This window comes from Phaethon aethereus (genome assembly GCF_964289735.1).
Source record: "Phaethon aethereus genome assembly, chromosome: 3".
Lineage (NCBI taxonomy): Eukaryota > Metazoa > Chordata > Aves > Phaethontiformes > Phaethontidae > Phaethon > Phaethon aethereus.
The window spans coordinates 59,172,985-59,193,969 of record NC_138576.1 but is presented as its reverse complement, the minus strand read 5'-3'; the positions used below and the strand labels follow the sequence as shown (position 1 = coordinate 59,193,969).

The window sequence follows — 20,985 nt, the reverse complement described above, 5'->3', positions numbered from 1 at the left end:
CATTAGATGTAAGATGGAGACTTTTTGGAAGTAGGTTTCTTTCCCCCCTCAGTTGTGTTAAATAGTCGTAGGGGAAAAAAAAAAGTGCAAGCATTAATTAGGGTAAAGAAACAGTATTAGATCAGGCTTTGCAAGCAAAGGAGGGACTGCCTTTGATCCCTGTTGCCTTGATTCCAAAGTAAGGCCGAGTAAGTGTTGTCAGACTCAGAATTGTGCGTGTTGCAGCACGCTGGCATCTCACAGTGTTTTGTCACTAAATGCCCTACCTTTCCCTGTACGGGGGCAGCGATACCTTCAGCACAGACATTAACGGGGCAGCTTGTGCCTGAAGCTGCAGAGGAGCTGATGTCCTGCCTGGTGCTGTTGTGTCGGATGTGTCCCATTGCAGACAGGAGGACAGACACCCTGGGGTAAAACATCCTGCTATTAGATGCTCAGAAGCATGTTTTTAAGGCACCTGTTTACAATCTGCATCTATGTATTGCTAATTTTTTTTAAAAAAGTAGTTTGGATGGGATAGCTATGCTGTAATTTATTGCTGTTTTGTGTGCCACTTTCTTTCTTGGCTAAGCTACAATCACAAGAGTTTGCAAGGAGCTGAGTGGTGAAAACTGTGTAACCCCTTTAGAGGAATTTTTTGAGTATTGTCATTAAAAAAAGAAGTGGAGGGAAAAGAGCACTGAAATTGGAGTAACTAAAGGAAGCTTGCATTAACTGAGGCTTCAACAAAGGTGCTTCTTCATATATTTGGGGCTCTAAGTTTTGAAATCTTTTAACGTATTCAGTATTTTGCTTGTCCATTGCCAGAGATGGACTGGAGCCTAGAAAGTCTAAATCTAGGCATGAGGTAAGGCATTAATCTCCTTGATTGAAATACTGTATAGTTCCTGTGCAGTTATGAAATCTTAAAGGCTTCTGTGCTTGCTGCTTTGTCACTGAAGTATGTGAGCTGCATTATTTGTATGTTACTTGCTGCAGCTGGAGACCAGAGCAGCCTGACTGGGGGTGACCCTAAAGACTTTAGCAGATGTCATGCTGCTGTTACTGTGGTGTTGATACTGTTATACTTCCCATTGCTAATTATTCTCTAAGCTTTTGTTTTAAATCTGCACCTAAACACTGACATTTACTGCAGAAGTCTGCCATGTCAGTTGAATGTGAGATGGTAATGGAAGGATTAGGAAAGGCTTGTAATAACTTGGAATATGTTCATGTTACCTTATTAATAAATACATTTGGATGAAGATGTCCAATGACTTTTTGTCTCGTACTACTGCCACCTGTGGATAGTGCATGGTTTTGTGTTGTACTCCCCTCTTCTGGTCCTGGGATGGCTTTTAGCGTGTGTCATCTGAGACACAACAGCTGCCAGTGCTGCAGAATACACCTGTAAGACAGATAGTTCCTGGCTCTTCTGGGCATCACAGGTAACCCTGTGTGGTTTTCTGACAGTTCTTCCCTCTATGCTCTCTGCAGCCATCACTCTGACAGCATGAAGGTGCCTTGCATGTGTCTGCTCTGCTTCATATTGCACCTGTGTCTGTTAAGTCTGGGTAACACCCCTGAATAGTGGTTTTAATACATCAGTTCCTGAGTCTTGTAACAAAGAACTAGTCATTGAATGAGGAAGGTGGACAGCTGTCTGTCTTTATGAATTCAGCTCCTTTTACAAGTGGCTAGACTAGTCCTTTAAAAAAAAAAGGAAATTTTGAATGCAGCACCAGAGCTGTGGAAAGTGCATGTATGAAGTCACTGAAACCCAGTTTCTCCCTTCACTGGAACATCTTACACACTGGAGCTCCTCACAACTCAGCTTTGAGAGGAGAAAACTTTTATCTTTGGTTGGTTACAGTTTAACTTCCTGTTTATAGTATATCAGGAGCTCAGGGCAATATGGCTTAGTTAAAAGTGCATCAACAGCACCTTCACCTCATATTGCAGTTAACACCTTGGGCACATGGCTGTGTGATGCAGTGACACCATGGTCATGTGAACAAACATGGCAGGCTTTGTCAAGAGCAGGAATGGAAACACTGGGAAGAAAGCTCTGCCATAAAGAAAAAGTTTGCTGCATTAGCCACTTGTTTTGGAGGCTTATAAATAAACCTTGAAGTTTGGAGATGATAATAATCCCTTTTCCAATACATGTGTGCAGAAGTAGCCCTGACCACACAGCTACTGAGGCATGAAAAACACTGTCAAATCCGTACCACTTGGCACACAGAGTAAGAGCCAACTCTTAACAAGTATCACACTCAAGTAACATTTATTTTATGGGAGTGGATGGTCCAGGTTCAGAGTACTCATGCAGTTAAGGGCCTGGTGGCTGACAAGAGCTTTCCCCCATCTGTGCTATGTGTAAGCACTTCTGCTGAAGTGAAAGTAAGGCAGAACCACGATTCAGCAAGGTACAGGCACTTTGTTCCCAGTTCAAGCAGGGGAAAAAAAAAGCCTATGTCAGGTCCTGGTCCCCCCACCCCAAAAAAGCCTCACATTTGTTAAACAAAGTATTGTAAAAAATAGAAAAAATCCAAGATACAGAAAGTCAGTGCTCCCTAACCCTACACTACTAGTTTACATCATCATATGTAGGACCAGAAGGATAGGAAATAATAAAACAAAGCTTACTCTTAACAAGTGTTCAGCTACCTGGGACAGTTAGTGATATGTGTAATACCAAGCATGTGACAGCAGTATGGTAACAGCCTGGCTTGGTATTGCCAACCATGTCTTAACAGCTTGTCTAACTGTGTAGTCAAAGGACTGCTTGTAGGAAGTAACAGGAAAGGTATGTTAGATTCCATGTTACCTGGTTACATAAACAGTGATTTACAAAAAACCTCAGATACCAAACAATATTCTAAATAAATAGTTCATCTTCATGACTATATACAGAGTCCCCATTACATCAGTTATCCAAGAAGGGCATGTCTGTGTCCATGGGTGCTGGGGCAAGTTCATATAGATAGAAGAGCGTGGCCTCGCTTGCTTCTGCTTCTGTCAGAGGCTCCAGCCGCACCAGCTTGCTCTGGGTGGGCTGGGGGTCCAGGCTGCTCTCCAGCAGCTCATCCACTCCCAGGGGTTTGTTGACAGAGGAAGGAGTTTCAGTGGTGGAGCTCCCGCTGTCGACGGCAGCACCTGGGTTCCCATCCAGGAATGCAAGGAGAGGAAACGCAGTGTACTGTATGAGCTGCTTATCTAGGGGAAGAAAAATTCCCAAAACATGGTCAGTTCATGTGCCGCCCTGCACGCAAAAGGACAAAACCAAAACCTACCCCACAGAATTTACTTAAAGAACAATCAATAAAAAACATTATGACTGTTTGTTTTACATGAGTGATTAAAGGATTGTTACATCCATGGATAACGTTATTTGTTCGGATTCTCCTGCAAAACCAACTGTTTCTCTGCACCTGGTACAGTGCCAAAAACCTAAAAAGCAAGTATAGTTAAGTTTTGCGTTTTGGTTATGTGCTTATCAGTGTGACACAGAAGTAGACAAATTGCAAATAACCAAGATGGTTTTTAGAACAATGCTTGTTGTCATGTTTTGTTGAAACAGTTTAACTAACCTGATTTGGGCTTAGAAACTTGTGTTTCCTGTGAAGCTGCTGGACCAGCATTATTCTTGGTAGTTTCTATTCCCTTTGTCTCCATCTGGAAACAAAAGCAAAATCTTGAACACATGCTTAAAGCCTTTTCCAGTGCCACTAGAACACAGCTGACCAACTATTAAAAACCCTGAAATTTCTCTTTGTGTGGGGATGTTGTACTGTCAGTTACCCATATGAATGGGTAAGACCTTGGCTTGAGAAAATGTGACATGGAAACACAGGCTTACCCAAGCAAGAACCAAAAAACCAATGCTCACATGCAAACAGGACAAATTCAAAGAGCTAGGTCTTTGCTCTATCGCTTATTATTATGTTTCTTTTCCCACCAGACAATACAGATGAAAACATTCTGACTAAGGGTGTACCATGTTTGCAAGTACTAAAATCATAAGAGGATACAAAAGTCAAGAGACTGGTATAAGGTACAAGTACTGACCTCAAGGTAACATGAGTTTTAAAGGACATTAATTTAATTAGTGTGCTTTTCCCTTTTCTGTTTAAAATCTCACAAACAGGATGAACTCAGCTGCAGCCTTCCTATTCTCATAGAAGTCTTCACAGCCAGAGCATGAAAGAAGTGCTATTACATCAGTAAAGAAAACAGTAAAGGATGAATAGAGTTTTGCATCTCTCACTACCGAGTACATTGAGCAATGGATTTCAGACTTACTTTGGTATTAGTGATATGATCTGTGGGATTCATCTGCACGGAGCTTGTAAAAAGCTGAATAAGACAAAACACATCAAGTTTTAGGTATCTCCACGCCGCTATTAAGAATACAAGAACCTTGCATCTGCATGTGTGAGAATAATCCCTGTACTTAATGTTTTCACCCTCTATCAGGATTAGTTTATTTACAGGTAGTAACTGCTTTTGCAAAGAAAACCTAGCTTTGCAGTGTAATAGTTCAGAATTCCATGAACCTCAGTCACAAAGGAAACAACTGTATTGCATCTAACTTAGTCTAACATGGTTTGCTGCAGTCTTAAAACACAGATTCCTTCTTATGTTGCTGCATGGAGAGTTCAGCGTACAAGAAGGAAGAACACATCGTCATCATTGCAAGTGACACCAAACTGGAAGGAGTCATCAATACACGGGAGAGCAGAGCTGCTGTTAAGAGGCATCTCAGCAAGGTGGAAAAAGGGCCAACAGGCACTCTACCAAGTTCAACAGCCAAATGTATTTAGGACACCATAAACTCATGCGCTGGCCCAGGTTAGGGAACAAACAGACAGTGAGCAGCTCCACAGAGAGCTACCTGGGAGTCCTGGTAGACAACACTCTACCATGCCAGCAGCATGGCCTTGCTACAGGGAGGCATGCTCTGCCACAGGCAAAGCACAGCCAGGAGGTCAGTGGATGCAATTATTTTTCTCTGCACAGCACCTGAGGCCACTTGGGGAAGAGCATCCAGTTTTAGGCCTCCCAGTACAAGAGTTTTCAAACTAGAGGGTGTCTGGAGGGCCACAGATGTTTGAGAGCTTATATGCAAGAGGCTGAGGGAGCTTGGCTAATCTTGCCTGGGGAGTGCAGACAAGGGAGGACAACTGCACTCTTCCACTGCTTCTAAAGAGGTGTTACAGAGAAGACAAACTCCACAGAGGTGGACAAAGGACAAGAGGCAAGAGCTACACACTGCAGCAGGAAAACTGTGACTGACATAAGGAAATTCTTTTAAAAAGCATCAAGTGCTGGAACAGGCACCCAAGAGGCTGTGGCACCTCCCATCTTTGAAGATTTCAGAATTTGAGTCAACAAGGTCCTGAGCAACATGACCTAACTAACTGTCAAGCTGGCCCTGCTTTGAGCAAGGAGGCTGGACTAGATGACCTGCACAGGTCCTTTCCAACCTAGACCACTCTACTCAACATAAATCTGAAGAGAAATTGAGAAAGTATACTTATTTCTAAGACACAACCTGAAATGGCAGAGAAACTTGTAAAATAAATGCCAAGAGCCTTTTTAACCCCAGTTCATTGAGAAGACCACAGATGATGTGCTGAGCTATTTCAAAGCAACAGTATTAATCTAACTCAGGTCTGAGTTCATGTAGCAATGTGAATATAAATATTACTTCATTAAGAAAGCCATCCTTCAATAAAAAATGTAACCATTCTCTTGAGCAGTGGTGTAGCACTGAGAATTACACCAGTGCCCCAAGAACACATATTCACAAATATTTACAACTTTCCTTTTTTAAAGGGAAAAAAGAAAAAAAAAGACCTGTTGTGTTTTAAATCTATTTTAAACAGTAACAACCCACACAAATAATAAAATAAACCGTGAAAATTACATCGACCAGTAGATCTGGATCTATGCTGAACTGTCGTCCCGATAACATAGCCTGGAAGTCCTCTAAACTGCAGTCGATACTGTCAAGATAATCCAGAAGTTCAACTCTAGAAGACAAACAATATTTTATTGCTGTATCACTTAACAAATGGAAGAGAAACCCACAATTAAGCTTTAAACAGATGTACTACATGCATCTAACAATCTTCATCAGAACTAGAGTGAATTAAGTTTTTTATTAGATACAACCTCTGGAGAAAAATGAAAACTTTTAGCATCTTTAGAGGAGAACCAAGTACAGCAGACATGTGCTCCAAAACAGGTACCACATCAACATAACATGATGACATGACATCAGCAGAGATGCAATTCTTGCATCCAGGTAGCCCTAAGGAGTTCCATCCGCCTGCAAGAGCTATGCAGTCAAATCCTGACAGTTTAAACAACAATCCTGCAACATTACACTGTCAGATGATGTACCCCAACTCATTCACTTCACAATGAAAATCAAAGATCCCATCTTAAAACACTAAGAAGAATTTTTAGAAACTGGCTAGAATAAAGGTGACCTATAAACGTAAAGTTCTCGATAGAAACTACTATTCAGTTCTTTTTACTTAGGTCAAACAATCCGTTCTAATACTTGAAAAAACAAAAGGCCAGGCTACTCACTTTCCAAGAAGATTTATATTCTGTGAAATTACTCCATTCTCATCGAGTATGGAATCCATCACTGAGACCGGATCTTCTGCAGTTAAAGTTGACTGGTTATTCAACTGCACAGCACTTGACATGAGTGGACTCGTACTATCACTGACAAGGCTGAGGGGATCCTTAGCTGGGAGAGCCACTGATTCTGTGCTTTTATCCCCTTGAATTACAGGGGCATATTCTTCTTCGTTATCATCTTCCACAATTACAATATCGAGAGAATGACTACAGCTGTAATACGAGACAAATGAATTAAAGCATTTCACACACTCATTTAAGTTGGTACTATTCCACAGGTTTAGTTACTTCTCATTTTAGTCAAGCTACTATAAGGAAATAAACTTCCCTACTGCTTTTTAATACGAAACACAGCAAGATACTCTTAACATCTATTTTCCGTTGATGTGGTGCTGTAATGCTCAATAGTTAGTTCTAATGCTCAAAATATTTTTTGCATTAGAACAACTATAAGCTCACATATAAACTTAATGTATCCAAGAAGTGGACCAAAGCATATGAGGCCATCAAACTAGACAGATTATATATATTTTGCATCTTTTCCTGTTGAACAGAATCAACTCTGGAGCATCCATAACATAAAGGATCTCAGTCAATAATAGTGTTGTAGTTAATTAACCTTGTTATGTATACCAGGAAGGCAACCTAAAAACCAAGGAAGAGTTTCAAATCATTTGCTTTCCTCCATATTCTGGTCTTCTTAACCCTTAAGTAGCTCTTAGTTGTGCTGCCTTGCTATCATAACCTTCTCTTCAGGAAGCTTTTCCATCAGAGAATGCATTCCCAGATATCAGCCAAACAAGAACAATGGTACTAGTTCAAGTCTAAGCATCTAAGTTTTACTCCTTGAGGCATAATACAGGCCCTATCAATACAATGCAACTCAGGAAGAGAGTTGCATCTCAATCCCTGGACCAAGTTTCAACTGTTCATAGCCGAAAGATGAACTACTTCTACAGTGCTAAGTACAGACAGCAAGGAACATAGTCACAAAACACTGGGGACTGAAAAAACACCCCTGAAATTAAATGGCTTAATAAAGTTCAAAGACCACACCAACACTTGACAAAACAGCACATGCCAATTAAAATCTGTAAAAACAAGGGAAGGCATTCCTGTCTGTATTCATAACCAAAAGTAAGAAGACATCACTTACTTTGTCTTTGGACAAGTAATATATTTAACAAGAGTGCATAATACAGATTGCTTCTCACTAGTTTCTATCCTCAGCATATTAAAACTCCAGCAGCCAATTAATTATTTGGAACAAATCTAGAGGTCAATAATTCAGAATCAAGTGTGAATTCACCATTGAAGCTTCTATATGTGCAGGAGTATTGAATAATTCTGACCACTTCATTAAAAAAACCCAAAAACCTAAGACATCTGAATTACTGTGTATTATACAACACCGAAAGCCAATTATCCATATAGAATTCTAGAGACTTCTTACTTGGAAGAATCTGAAGTGGTATCTTCATTTGCTTCTGGTGTAACAGGAAGATTTTCTTCATCACCCATGGGATTTTCTTCATCACCCATGGGATTTTCTTCATCACCCACATCCTCAGTGACATCATAAATAATAATGTCATCTGAAATCTGTTCCCTTTGTTTTAAGCCCTCATTTCTGTTGAGAGGTACCTGAGAATTATTTTTGAAAAGAGTCGGGGGACAGAAGGACAATAAGCTTCAGCATTCTGACAGTTATCATTGCATCTTACAACGCTTCAGTTCTAAAGAGGTGTAAGAGCTTTCCTACACCTGGGCGACTACAAGCTGTTTGTATAGATCTACATTTAGTAGAAAAACTATACAAATAAACGAACATGCTGGAGAATAGCAACTACAGAAAATAAAAGTTTGGCAAATACTACAGGCATAGAAATAAAAATATACTAGCACTGTCAGCAAAAGCAACAAAAAAGCTGTGACAACAGGACTACACAAGAACTAAAAATTTTAAAACAGTGACTGCCATTTAAATAGCACTTTGTTACAAAGCTAGTAATTCCAGTACCGTGCTACAGCACTCATTCTAATGATTTCCCCACCAACCATTATTTGGACAGCAGAAAATAACTTTCAGTGGCAGGACACATTCAAATGGCACAGCAGCTTTGCTGGGTTGGATGCTGCCTTGCAGAGAAACACGCCGGATCCTTGTCCCTGTGTGGGGCTAGGGGTGCCTAACCCCCCGAGATAACAACACAACATACACATGCTATTTCTAACAGCATTATTATTAAAAGCAAACTGCTTTCAGTAGGATCATATCAAGCTGTATTTAATACACAGGTAACTGGCTTATAGGTGCTTATATTGAAAAGTGATGGCGATTATCAACACACTTGTCTCTAAAGGAAATGCAACATGGCACATCACTTCTAAAAGTTGATAGCTCTTGGTACATAGCTACATTTTATTCCCCGCAAGACAAGCTACTTAATCTGTCTGCCCGCCTCCACTCCTTCCTTTGTCATAACAAAGAGTGCACACAAAAGAAAACTTACATGGTGGTTACTGTCAGCTGGTTCTTTCACAATTTGCTGAAATACATTCGACTTTGTAGGTCCATTAGTGTTCAGAAGTAGCGGCCTAGATCAGAAATAATTAAGGAAGCAAGCCATTTAAAAACAAATTCTTTAGTTTCAGTCAACAAAACATTTCAGTATATTGACTGGACAGCAAGTTTTCAAGACCATATTTACCTCTTGCGTTTTAGGCTCACTAGTTGGTTATTCTGCACCAAGGTAACAATAAATTGTACAATCTGTAAGGAAAAGAACACTATTGTTAGTTGCTCTACTCTAATTGTTTCTCTCAGAGTACCCAGATATCTTATAGCAGAACATTTCAATAATAAAATCTATACATAAACAGCAGAACACTTATTTTGTGTAGTAACTTTCATATAGAGATGTTCTGGAAAGTTAAAAATTGTGGTAGAATAGAAAACACTGCTGGTAATATCTGAAAAGAGTAGTCAGTTGTCTGAGAAAGGCTTTTCACATAGCAGGCAGTAAGAACAGATTTTGATGCTAAATCATCTGGTGACACCCCACCTGAAGCACTGTGTCCAGCTCTGGAGCCCTCAGCACAGGAAAGACATGGACTTGCTGGAGAGGGTCCAGAGAAGGGCCACAAAAATTATCAGAGGGATGGAACACCTCTCCTGTGAGGAAAGGCTGAGATAGCTGGTGGTGTTCCACCTGGAGAAGAGAAGGCTCCGGGGAGACCTTATTGCTTTTTAGCAGGGCCTGCAGTTATAGGACAAGGGGTAATGGTTTTAAACTAAAAGAGAACAGATTTTGACTAGATATAAGGAAGAAATTTTTCACACCGAGGGTGGTGAAACCCTGGCACAGGTTGCCCAGAGAGGTGGTAGATGCTGCATCCCTGGAAACATTCCAGGTCAGGTTGGACGGGGCTCTGAGCAACCTGATCTAGTTGAAGATGTCCCTGCTGGGAGTCTGTTACAGACCACCCAACCAGGATGAAGAGACAGACGAGACATTCTATAAGCGACTGGGCCCCTCACTACAAGAAGGATGTTGAGGTGCTGGAGCGTGTCCAGAGAAGGGCAACGAAGTTGGTGAGGGGTCTGGAACACAAGTCTTATGAGGAGCAGCTGAGGGAACTGGGGTTGTTCAGTCTGGAGAAGACGAGGCTGAGGGGAGACCTTATCCCTCTCTACAACTACCTGAAAAGGGGTTGTGGTGACGAGGGTGTTGGCCTCTTCTCCCAAGTAACTAGCGATAGGACAAGAGGAAATGGTCTCAAGTTGCACCAGAGGAGGTTTAGATTGGATATTAGGAAAAATTTCTTCACTGAGAGGGTGGTCAGGCATTGGAACAGGCTGCTCAGGGAGGTGGTGGAGTCACCATCTCTGGAAGTGTTCAAAAAACGTGTGGGTGTGGCACTTCAAGGCATGGTTTAGGGGACATGGTGGCGCTGGATTAATGGTTGGACTTGATGATCTTGAAGGTCCTTTCCAACCTAGTGATTCTGTGCTCATTGCAGGGGGGTTGGACTAGATGGCCTTTAAAGGTCCCTTCCAACCCAAACTATTCTATGATCATACAGTACACAGAAAAACATCCAGTAACTCAAACTATTAGAAGAATTCTAATATGCAATGACAGAAGGCACACAGGGATGTTGACTGTATACGTAACCTGTATCTGTAAATACTGGCGCTGGTGAAAGGCATTTTTGACAGATTCAGAAAAAATTACAAATACACTTAACAGCATTTATCAGCTGTCTTCCTTTTTTGAAATGTTAGACTTTCTTCTCTTATGTTTTATGTTTAAGAACTGAATGCATGTATCTAGCTTGAACAAACTGGAAAAAAAATAATCAGTAAGAGTCTTTGCTACAAGGCTGCTTTCAGTGATGCTATTTCTAGTACCTAAAAAAAATAACATCTGTAAACTCTTTGCATTTACATCTGTTTTGGTAATCATAAATCTAACTGTTAAACTAAGCTAAGCTAACATATTATCAATGGGTTCCACTCAATAATCTGTTCTTCTGATCACCGACCCACTGAATTCTGAAGTGGGACAACAGTGAATTTCCAGTACAAAACTTTGTAATTCTTGCAGTGAGAGTTTTTCGTGAGATCATCCAACACACCGTATTAGTCATCCGATTCCTGAGGTAAAAAATGGATGGACCATTTTAAGGGTACTGTAATGAATGATGTACAATGTTCTTGAATCTCTTTCTTTGAAATGTTTACAAGAGTTTGGCCTTATCTTCTGCTTATGTGGTAAAATACACTGAACATTCGTTTCACCAGATTTGTTCACCGTACACCACCCTGTTCCTTCTTCTATTAAAGAGACATTTCCTACACTACAAAAAAAAAAAAAAACCAGTGAGGGCAAAGCAAAGTAACATGCGGCACAGGATTCCTACTTCAGAAGCACTCATTCACATACAACAATTGAATGAAGCCTTACCTTCCGAATAACTTGCTGTTGTTGCAAGTGTTTTGCTCTCAGTTCTGCCACTTCCCTCCAAAGGGATTCATTCTCCCTGTTTGAAAAGGATGATTTAAAGTCAAACTAAAACTGAGTTTTACAATATTTACATTAATAATTTTTGTTAAAGATTAGTTAGTTAGATTAGATTTTGTTAAAGATTAGCTTCATTAAAGCTCTTTGAAATGTATTTTTAGACTGGAGGGGGAAGTCACACAGTCAGCAGCCTTGGCAAATAATTACAAAACTAAGACCCAAACACAAGAAATAGCCTGTGGAGAATTTCCAGTCTCCTTAAAAAAAGAAAATTTAAATCCCAAGTTTGGCACATACATTCAGCATTTAAAAATTAACTATTTTGTTTCTTTTCCCATAACAGAGTTACCTTCCCCTCTTCCCTCTAGTAATTAAAAAAAAAAATAATCAAGCACACAACTGGTTTCTGGCAGCAGCAAAGGACTAAACAGTGTAAAAATGCAGTTTCCTCTCACCACTAAACCCCAAAGTTCTTCATCTACATCAAGCCTGTTTGTCCTCTCTCGCACACCTCTTGCTAGATGCAAGCCACCCGTCAGAAAGAGTACATCCACCTTGAAAGTATCTTTACAGAACAAACTCTCCAAGTCACACATACAGCTGTAGGTCATCTTATCAGTTGCCTTTATTAACTCCAGTAAAGGGGCACACTGGGTGCTAAAAAATAATAGGAGCACAGCAGAGATGGCAGTTTTCATGAAACACTGCCATTTTGCAAACCTCGGTTGTTCCAGTACTCACAGGAGTATTTTACACTGATACAGTATAAAAACGGCTGTAAAGTGGCCCTTGCTATTGTATCCATGAACCTTGTTGTTTCCAACAGCATAAAGCATATTAAAAGGTAGATAATGAATACTGAAAGCTTCAATGAATAAGGAAAGACAACATACCATCCTCCTCTCTTCTGCAGTTTAGTTTTCAACACAGATGTATGCCAAAAAAAGGAGGAAAATCCACCGGTGTTTGGGTTTTTAGGAAACCCTAAAGCTAAGTTTTCAGAAACGGCTGTTTATATGTAGTGTGATGAAGCTTATTACTCACTCCTCAAACTGCTCCTATGTCCAACGTACAATTTAAGAGTACAGTTACATCACAAATTTAACAAATGAGGTCAGGGATCCTGAACTTTCTCAATTTTCTCATCAGCTTTATTAACATGTTCTGTAGGATTAGGTCTTCTGATTTAGCTCTAGTTTCTACCTCAATAATTTTAAACTCATGGGACAACAACATGGATGTCAAAGACCAAACATTCTATCTTCTCACCTCTACAAACTATCATGTTGTTAGCAACTGGATGTCATCTGAGCCAAAGTCAGCCCTGCTCTGGGCAGGGTTTGGACCTGACGGCCTTCTGAGGTTCCTTCCTACCCTAATTCATCTATGGTTTGAAAAGGGTGAATATGAACATTTTTACTCTACACTGGCCAAATTCTAACAAAGAGTCTTCCTAGCCAAAATAAATTTGCCTCTGAATATTCTACCACTCCAGTAATTAGAGCTGAAGACTAGAAGTGACAGCATTTTACTTCTTAATACTTGAACTGATCAATGACCTCTGCCACAGAGGTACACAACCATTTACATTCTCAACTTAATGTAAGTTAAGGAGTCCTGAGATAGAGTTACTGTTGAGATGCTGTGACTTACAGCACATGAGCTTATGCTCATATATTCCATCTCTATCTACATAGTCTAAAGGATTAAGTAATTTGTGACATACATTTCTTTCATTGTTGAGAGTAAATCCTAACTACTAAATTGGTAGTAATGCAATTCTAAAAATACTTTATTTACATTTAGATTTTAGATTTTGTACCTCTGTCACTCAGGTAACTAATGAGTTTCCAAATTAGACTTCTAAACAGATTTTCATTAACTCTTCTGCAATTTTTAGCAGTGTGGGAATGAAGACAGGAAAATAAAAAAACAATGAGCAAAGACATTAATTGTAGGAAGAAAGTAGTATAAGCAATTTGCACAAACCGAACTCTGCCTTAATCTAAACACAGTAATTACTTCAAACTTGAAGACATAAAACAGCATACATTATGTATGCTAAGAGCTAAGTTGAATATTCAGCCGCCGCAGCATTATGGAACTATTATTAAAGGTGTTATTTAATTGCCCACCAAGAGACAGTTCTTCAAACACCAACATTGCCTATTACTTTTAGTCATATCACAATATTCAACTTTTAATGCAATTCTTTTATTGAAATTTATTTTCCTAAAGCAATATTTAAAGTTAGGCAGTAAGACATCAAGAGATGCCTAAAATTAGGTCTTTGTCCAATATCTGTTATCAGAATTACTCAATTTTAGGGATCTGATGGAGCAACTTACGTCTTCAAAGCAGACAATCGAGATTCAATAGTCTCTTGTTTAGTTTGCACCTTTTGAGCACTACTTATTATTTTGGAGAGATCTTCCTGACGTATCTTGTTTTCTTCAGGTCTCGAAGAAGAAACCTTTAAAAGATTTGAATTCAGAAACAACACTTTCCTTTACTCATTGGTAACTATTATTTTCTTTTGGTGATCAAGTATATTTTCTTCTAGTGTTGATAAACTATACATTTAAGTTAATACTAAACCAAGCATCAAATTAAAAAAATACAGAAACACACGGAAATGTCCTCTTACAGCTGTCATCACATTAGCTTTAGCTGTTACAAACATTTGTGTACATTCAGATTCCTCAGACATTCTTCTAAGTGCTCCACAATAACCCAATGTTAATAAATGTATCCCTCTCACCTTAGTTTAACTTGCCATATTTCTATTCGATATCTATATTCACCTTACTCACAATAACAGCAGAGCACATTTCAGAATCACATTTAGCAGCGTAACAAACATGTTTATAGGTTTGCTCCCTGTTCTCTTTGGTGGCAAGTTTAATGTTTACAGTAGCTTTGATCTGAAACAAGCTACAGAAACAAGCAGACTGTTATATTACTGATGGTAAAGTCAATGCATGCTCTGCACTTCTCCTAATACCCATTTGCAAAATATCATATTTGCGTAACTTACTCATTTTTGCCATCTGTGAAATTTACTTACAACAAAGTATGTGACAGCAAAGCAGGTTAGGTAAAGAAGCCTAGTCAAATCTCCCCAAATACCTTTATACAAGTCAAGAGATATAGGAGAGCAGCGCAGTTTGCTTGCCCAAACTTACTTCACTCACAGTTCTGCAATTAAACTTGATGTGAACTTTGCCATTCACTCATACTTACTAGTACAGGTTTTCCTCATACTGAATCTTCACTAACCTTCCTTTTAATGTGTTCCAACAAGTCCTCCCGGCCCTGCTTAAAATATGGGTGCTGAAACTCTACTGGACCATCTCGCTCCAGTTTTACAATCCCAGAATCAACATGGACAACTTTACGGAAGCCATCTTTAAAAAAAAGAAAAGAAACAACCTCTCAAAACCCACATTAAGCAATTCAAACTATGCTGTTCCAACTATCTTGTTACCAGTTCTGAGGATGAGACAGTAGCCTGGTTGCAGAGAACACAGGGCCACTGCTCAAAGGATTAATTGTCTATAACTAAACACATACAGGATCTAGAACTATGCTCAAAAGCAAAAACCCAAGAACTTACACATATTTAACTGTCTGACAAAGCTTGCCATGTTGTTGTGCTTGAAGTACTTGGGAAGAATCTCTTTTGCGAACCTCTGTTCATCCAACACCAAGAAACTCTGGCCATTCTAAAATGAGAGAGACACATTAAGCTACTTAAAGACCATTGTAGAAAACACGCTGGGCTTTTAGAATTAATCACCAGATAGGAATGTTTCCTTTGTGCATGCAGTATGTAACTGATCTGCTTGCCTACAATTTTCCACAACAAAAAGTGTACAAACCCTGCAGTTCCAAAGCAACAGAGTATTGCTATCCATAACTGAAGGGGAACATCTCTATTGTTACTCATGGATTCCTCAAGAAATTAATTGTTTACCAACAATCACCAGGGCTTCACTACAGGACAACACTATCAATTTTGTATGTAGCTTCAGAGTACTGGAAAGGAATCTAACAAAGAGACTGTGCAAGGAAAAAAACCTAACAACCAGCCGAGAGTCCCTTCTACTTTCCAGTATAAAAGCATGATTAGTTTGATAGGACTGGTAGAGCAGATGGAGCTGTCAAAGAGCTAAGGGTGTCCACTGGGTTTTGGAGCTACCAGGAAGGTAACCACCCAAGGCAATAACTCTCTCCTCCTGGGACGCCAGTTGTGAGTCTTTTTTTCATCCACAGGCTTTGACTAAAATAGAAGGCTCAGCTCTTTATTCTTCAGTGACTGTGCTCCATTAACTGAAGGACAAGTAATTGACAGAATCCAAATTAGCTACTTCAAAACGGTTTAGGTTTTGTCTGTACATCCACACCAACTCTCACCCTGTATTTAATGAGAAGCCTATCATCTTTGACAAATGTCAACACTGATACTGCATCTTCTTAGAAGCCCTTTCGTTCAAGGACTCACATCTGTCCCTTACCCTCAAATGCCAGCAGCTCTATGATTCCAAGAAGCTTGCCGAACCAACCATAAGACCACGTGAGAGCCTTGCTCAAGAGCTTGTTTCTGACAAACCAGTAAGCATTGTCACAAAAAGGATTTACAAATGGCTCACCATTGGATGAGTTAGGAGCTTAAGATTGAGAGGAGGGTAGGAAGATGAAAGCTTCCCAGTAATGCCTTACCTATCTCCTGCTGAGAATCAGTCAGTGGAACCGAAAGGGGAAGCAAAAGAATGGGCAGGAACAGATGATTTTAGCCAGTGCGTTAATGAAACTCATCAGCTGCAGGTACCCAAACAGCACTACAGTGACCTGTGATGCCAACAGCCAGCTTTCATGCAGCACCTCATTTCATTGTCACTTTGACATTGTTCAGGCCTAGCACAGAAAAATCTGGGAAACACATCTACTAGTTCTTGTTGCCCTGACAGTTGTTTACACCAAAGCTGTACAGACGTTAAGGCATGACTTGAACTCTCTGAAGCATTACTACATAGCTAAATACAGTTTTAAAGCCCTAGTGTTACTGACTGCAGCATACAGCAATCTTCCAAGTACTTCATTTGGTACTCCTTGTACGTGTTTGCATGGACAATGCATACCCATGGCTTCACTGAGATACAGAATAGAAAAGACTATTTCAGTTGGAAGGGACCTACATCAATCATCTAGTCCAAATGCTGACCACTTTGGGGCTAGCCAAAAGTTAAAGCATGTTAAGGGCATTGTCTATATGCCTCTTTGAACACTGACAAGCTTGGGGCATTGACTACCTCCCTAGGAAGCCTGTTCCAGTGTTTGACCACCCTCTTGGTAACGAAATGCTATATCCAGTCTAAACCTTCCCTGGTACAGCTTTGAACCACTCCCACATGTCCCATCCCTGGGTCCCAGGAAAAAGAGACCAGCACCCTTCTCTCTACTTCCCCTCCTCAGGAAGCTGCAGAGAGCGAGGTCGCCCGTCAGTCTCCTTCTCGCCAAACTAGACAAACCCAGAGTCCTTAGCCACTGCTCACAGGACATGCCTTCCAGCCCTTTCACCAGCTTTGCTGCCCTCCTCTGGATGCATTTGAGTACCTTCACATCCTCCTTAAATTGCAGAGCCCAGAACTACCCAGAGTACTCGAGGTGGGGCTGCACCAACACTGAATACAACAGGACAACTACCCCTCTTCACCACTGGTTATGCTGTGTTTGATGGACCTCAGGATGGGGTTTGCCCTCTGGGCTGCCAGGGCACACTGCTGACATACTGAACCTGCTGCCGACCAGCACCCCAAACCCCTTTCTGCCAGGCTGCTCTCCAGCCACTCGATCACCCTCTTTACATTTGTGCCTGGCATTACCCTGTCCCAGGTACAGAAACCAGCATTTCGGCTTGTTAAAATTTCATCCCATTAATCACAGCCCAGTGCTCCAACCTATCCAGATATGTAAGCAGGGAGAGAAAAGTTGGCTGTTCAGATTATGTTTATCCTTACAGTGTAAGGATATGGATCTGTATAGGAGGAAAGTGAAATATTATAGTAACTGTGCTCTTCCATCCCTGTTACATTTGGTATACTTTCTGTACCTCATAATATTGATATAGCATATTTTTATAAGATGTCATGTCTCATGTACCAAGTGATCCCAATACATCCCCCCCCACAAGAATTGCTGGATGCTGGTCACATCAACTGCGATTAGTGGATCTTCCTTCCACAGCCTTGCAGAATATAAAAAAATTAGTTTTTATTTTTAATTAAGAAAATAATACAAGGATCACTAATAATAGCCTTGGTGTGCTTGAGATAAACACAAGCAATTAATTTGGAAAGTCTCCATTAAAAGCAAAAAGCTAGCAAAAAAGGCACTTAAGCTAGATAATGTGAAATATGTTCATCTGATTTGTGTGATGAAGTGTAATCTTCTGTCCTACATACCCTTGTATGACCGCAAGCCTAAGTCTAGCAGAGTGGTTAATGTATATAGTTCCTGCCTCTTGCGAAAGGCACCTAGCGAACATTCTGGTATATCAGCTCAAACCAGTTTGACCACTGACCGCATAGTATTGTGTAAAGAGAAACTTGTAAAGCGCATGCATAAAGTTTGGGGTCATCCTGGGGGCACGCTGAGGAAGATTCCAGAAGACCCTAGAAGGAGAAGAGGGCATGCGCCGGAAGAAGACACGCCTATTCATGAATATGTATTAGTATAAGGGATATAAACCGAAAACAGGAACTGTATGGCGTGCGTCTTCGTGGAGCGGAGACTCCCGGCGCACCCAGCGCTGTTTGCTTGCCTCTATTAGTTTAATAAATTGTAAACTTAAATTGGAATCCTGTTTGGGACTCAAGTCATTTATCTCAATAACATCTGAATCTTCATATAACCCTTAGCATCTCTCTTTAAAAAAAAAAAAAAATCAGAAGGAAAGGTGCCGTAATCTACTGACTCTACCTGTTTCATTCTTCAGGAAGTTTTGGCTGAAGTTACTGGTTACTCATTATTGGTACAATGTTTAAGATGACATTTTATCATGGCTTGAGCATTTAAAATAAACTCTGCTGAGAGCTGCCATCTCAACACCACTTGAAAATGCCTATACAGTTTGAGAACGGGATTTTTAAAATAGAAATTATCTTAAAAACATCTACATTATAGAGAAAAATTAAGTTATTATTAAAAAAAGCCTGCTTTAGCATTTATCACAAGAATTAATGATGCTTACTGCAGCAAACTTGACAGCCCTTTCACTACATTGTAAGAAAGGGGTTATTTCCTGACTTCCAATATTTTAAGATACTTACAAACTCTGTGCTCTGATTAATATTTGTTACTCACTACAACAGCCTGTATTTAAATATAAAGGATTCAAGATGAAAGGACATCCAATTCAGGTTTTCCATTTAAAAAAACACCACCAATCAGATGTATATCAACACGGCCACTGTACATGTTTAACCTGTGGCTCCTGGGACAGGGACTTCAGTTGAATAGTAATGTTTGCATTATATTCAATTGAATTATTATTCAGTTGAATAATAATCAAATTACTGAAATAAACAGAGGCAAAGCAACAGTTGCGCGCCGCCCCATCGCTGCTGATGGGTACCCAATTTCACTTTCTCCAGAGGGACACCCGTGAGCCATATTCCTCTCACGCCGCCCCCCAGCACACCCGTCCCTGCACCAGAGGCCGGCAGCACACGACCGGGGGCGGGGGTTGCCGGTGGTGTGCGGGGGGGGGATGTGGAGGGGGGCCCGCTCCGGCAGGTGGACACGAACCCCGGTAAAACGCCGCCCGACAGCAACAGGTGTCGCCCCACGTGGCCGCCCGCCCTCCCGCCAATGTGCACGGGCCGCTCTCCGCCGCGCGGTGCGGCGCGGCAGCCCTCGGCCCCGACCGCCCCCGACCAGCCCCGCCGTAAACGTCGCCGCATCTAGATGGGCGTCGGACGGGGGAGCAGCGGTTCCGTTTGTTTCGCGCACCGGAAACACACTCTCCCCCCCCCTCTCCGACTCCCCCATTTTCCTTCACCCCGGAGCAGGACGCACGTTTCCCGCCCCCCCGCGGCGGGCACCGGCGCTCGCACTCCCCAGGGACCCGCACCCGGAGAGAAGGCAGCAGCTGAGCAGTCCCACCCGGGCTGGGAAAGCTGCGGCGGCCCAGAGCCCCGCGGCAAAGGGGGGGGCCCAGAGCCGCCGCACGGCGGCTCGGCCGGGGGACGGGCAGGGGGCCGCTCCCCCGGGTCGGCTGAGGGGAACCTGACCCAGCCAAGCGGGAGTGCCCAGTTTTTCCGCCCTCCCCACGCGCGTCGAGGCCCACGGCTCCCCACCCGCCCCGACGCCACGGGCCCCGCGGAAGGCCGCCTGCCCGGCCCTCCCCTCGCAGGCCCGAGATGCCCGCCGGGCGCGGTAGGAGCCACCCGAGGAAGGACTCGGGGAGGGGGAGGGGGGAGGGAGAAGAGAGGGCACCTCCCGCGGGGCGGCCAACCGCCGCGGCTGACGCGCGCCGCACCTGGCTCCAGGTGATGAGCTGGTTGCTAGGGGCCTCGTCCACCAGCGCCCACAGCTTGCTAAGGAAGGCCGGGACCCCCGCGCTGGCGGAGGGCGGCGGCTGGGGCGGCTGGGGCGGCTGCGGCTGCTGCGGCTGCTGCTTCATTGTCGCTCGGGAGCCGCCGCCGTCTGGCCGGGGCAGGGGCGCAGGGGGAGGAGAACCAGCCCGGCCTTCCCCCGCCCCTCCTCGCGCGCGCTTGCGCGCCGGGCGGTCCCCGCATGCGCAGCGGCCCGCCGCACGTGCGCGTGCGCGCCTCCCCGCCCCTTTCCCCTGCGCTTTTATATAACGACCCCACGTGCACTGCCCTCACGTGTCACAACAGCGCGGGCCAGGCCGCCCGCCCGGCAGGAGCGGTGCGTGGATAGGGAGGCCGGAGGCGGGTAGGGCCCGCCCATGCAAATGAGAAGGGACCAGAGCCAATGGAGGCGCGCCTCAGCCCTGGGGGTGGGGCCACGCCTTCCCGCCGGGGAGCGGGGCTCGTGGAGAGGGTGTGAGGAGCCCCTGGCCGACATGGCGGGGGCCGAGGAGAGCTCTTCCGTCCCTCTCCTCTGTCTTCCAGAGGGCACGCAGGGCAGGGCAGGCAACCATAATTGCAGGTGCTGGACGCCTCAGTATCGAGCCCGTTGCTCAGGGCATGCAAAGGTCTGTAGCAGCTGTGATGGACATCCTAGCCGATGCTATCAATATCCCTCCATGGCCCAGCAATACACACAAGACAAGGATGGGCAGCCACTCTAG

At 42.7% G+C, this 20,985-nt stretch overlaps 1 protein-coding gene across 1 annotated transcript; it reads right to left on the bottom strand.

Moving 5' to 3' along the window:
- Positions 1-2,908: 2,908 nt before the first annotated feature.
- HSF2 (heat shock transcription factor 2) lies at positions 2,909-20,352 on the bottom strand (the record flags this gene model as incomplete). Its single annotated transcript, XM_081998342.1, has 13 exons — positions 2,909-3,198; positions 3,573-3,657; positions 4,285-4,338; positions 5,912-6,017; positions 6,583-6,852; positions 8,093-8,283; positions 9,153-9,237; positions 9,351-9,412; positions 11,610-11,685; positions 14,015-14,139; positions 14,946-15,073; positions 15,283-15,391; positions 20,209-20,352. The coding sequence occupies 13 exons, from the start codon at positions 20,350-20,352 to the stop codon at positions 2,909-2,911; spliced, it is 1,725 nt and encodes a 574-aa protein (XP_081854468.1).
- Between the last annotated feature and the right edge of the window lie 633 nt (positions 20,353-20,985).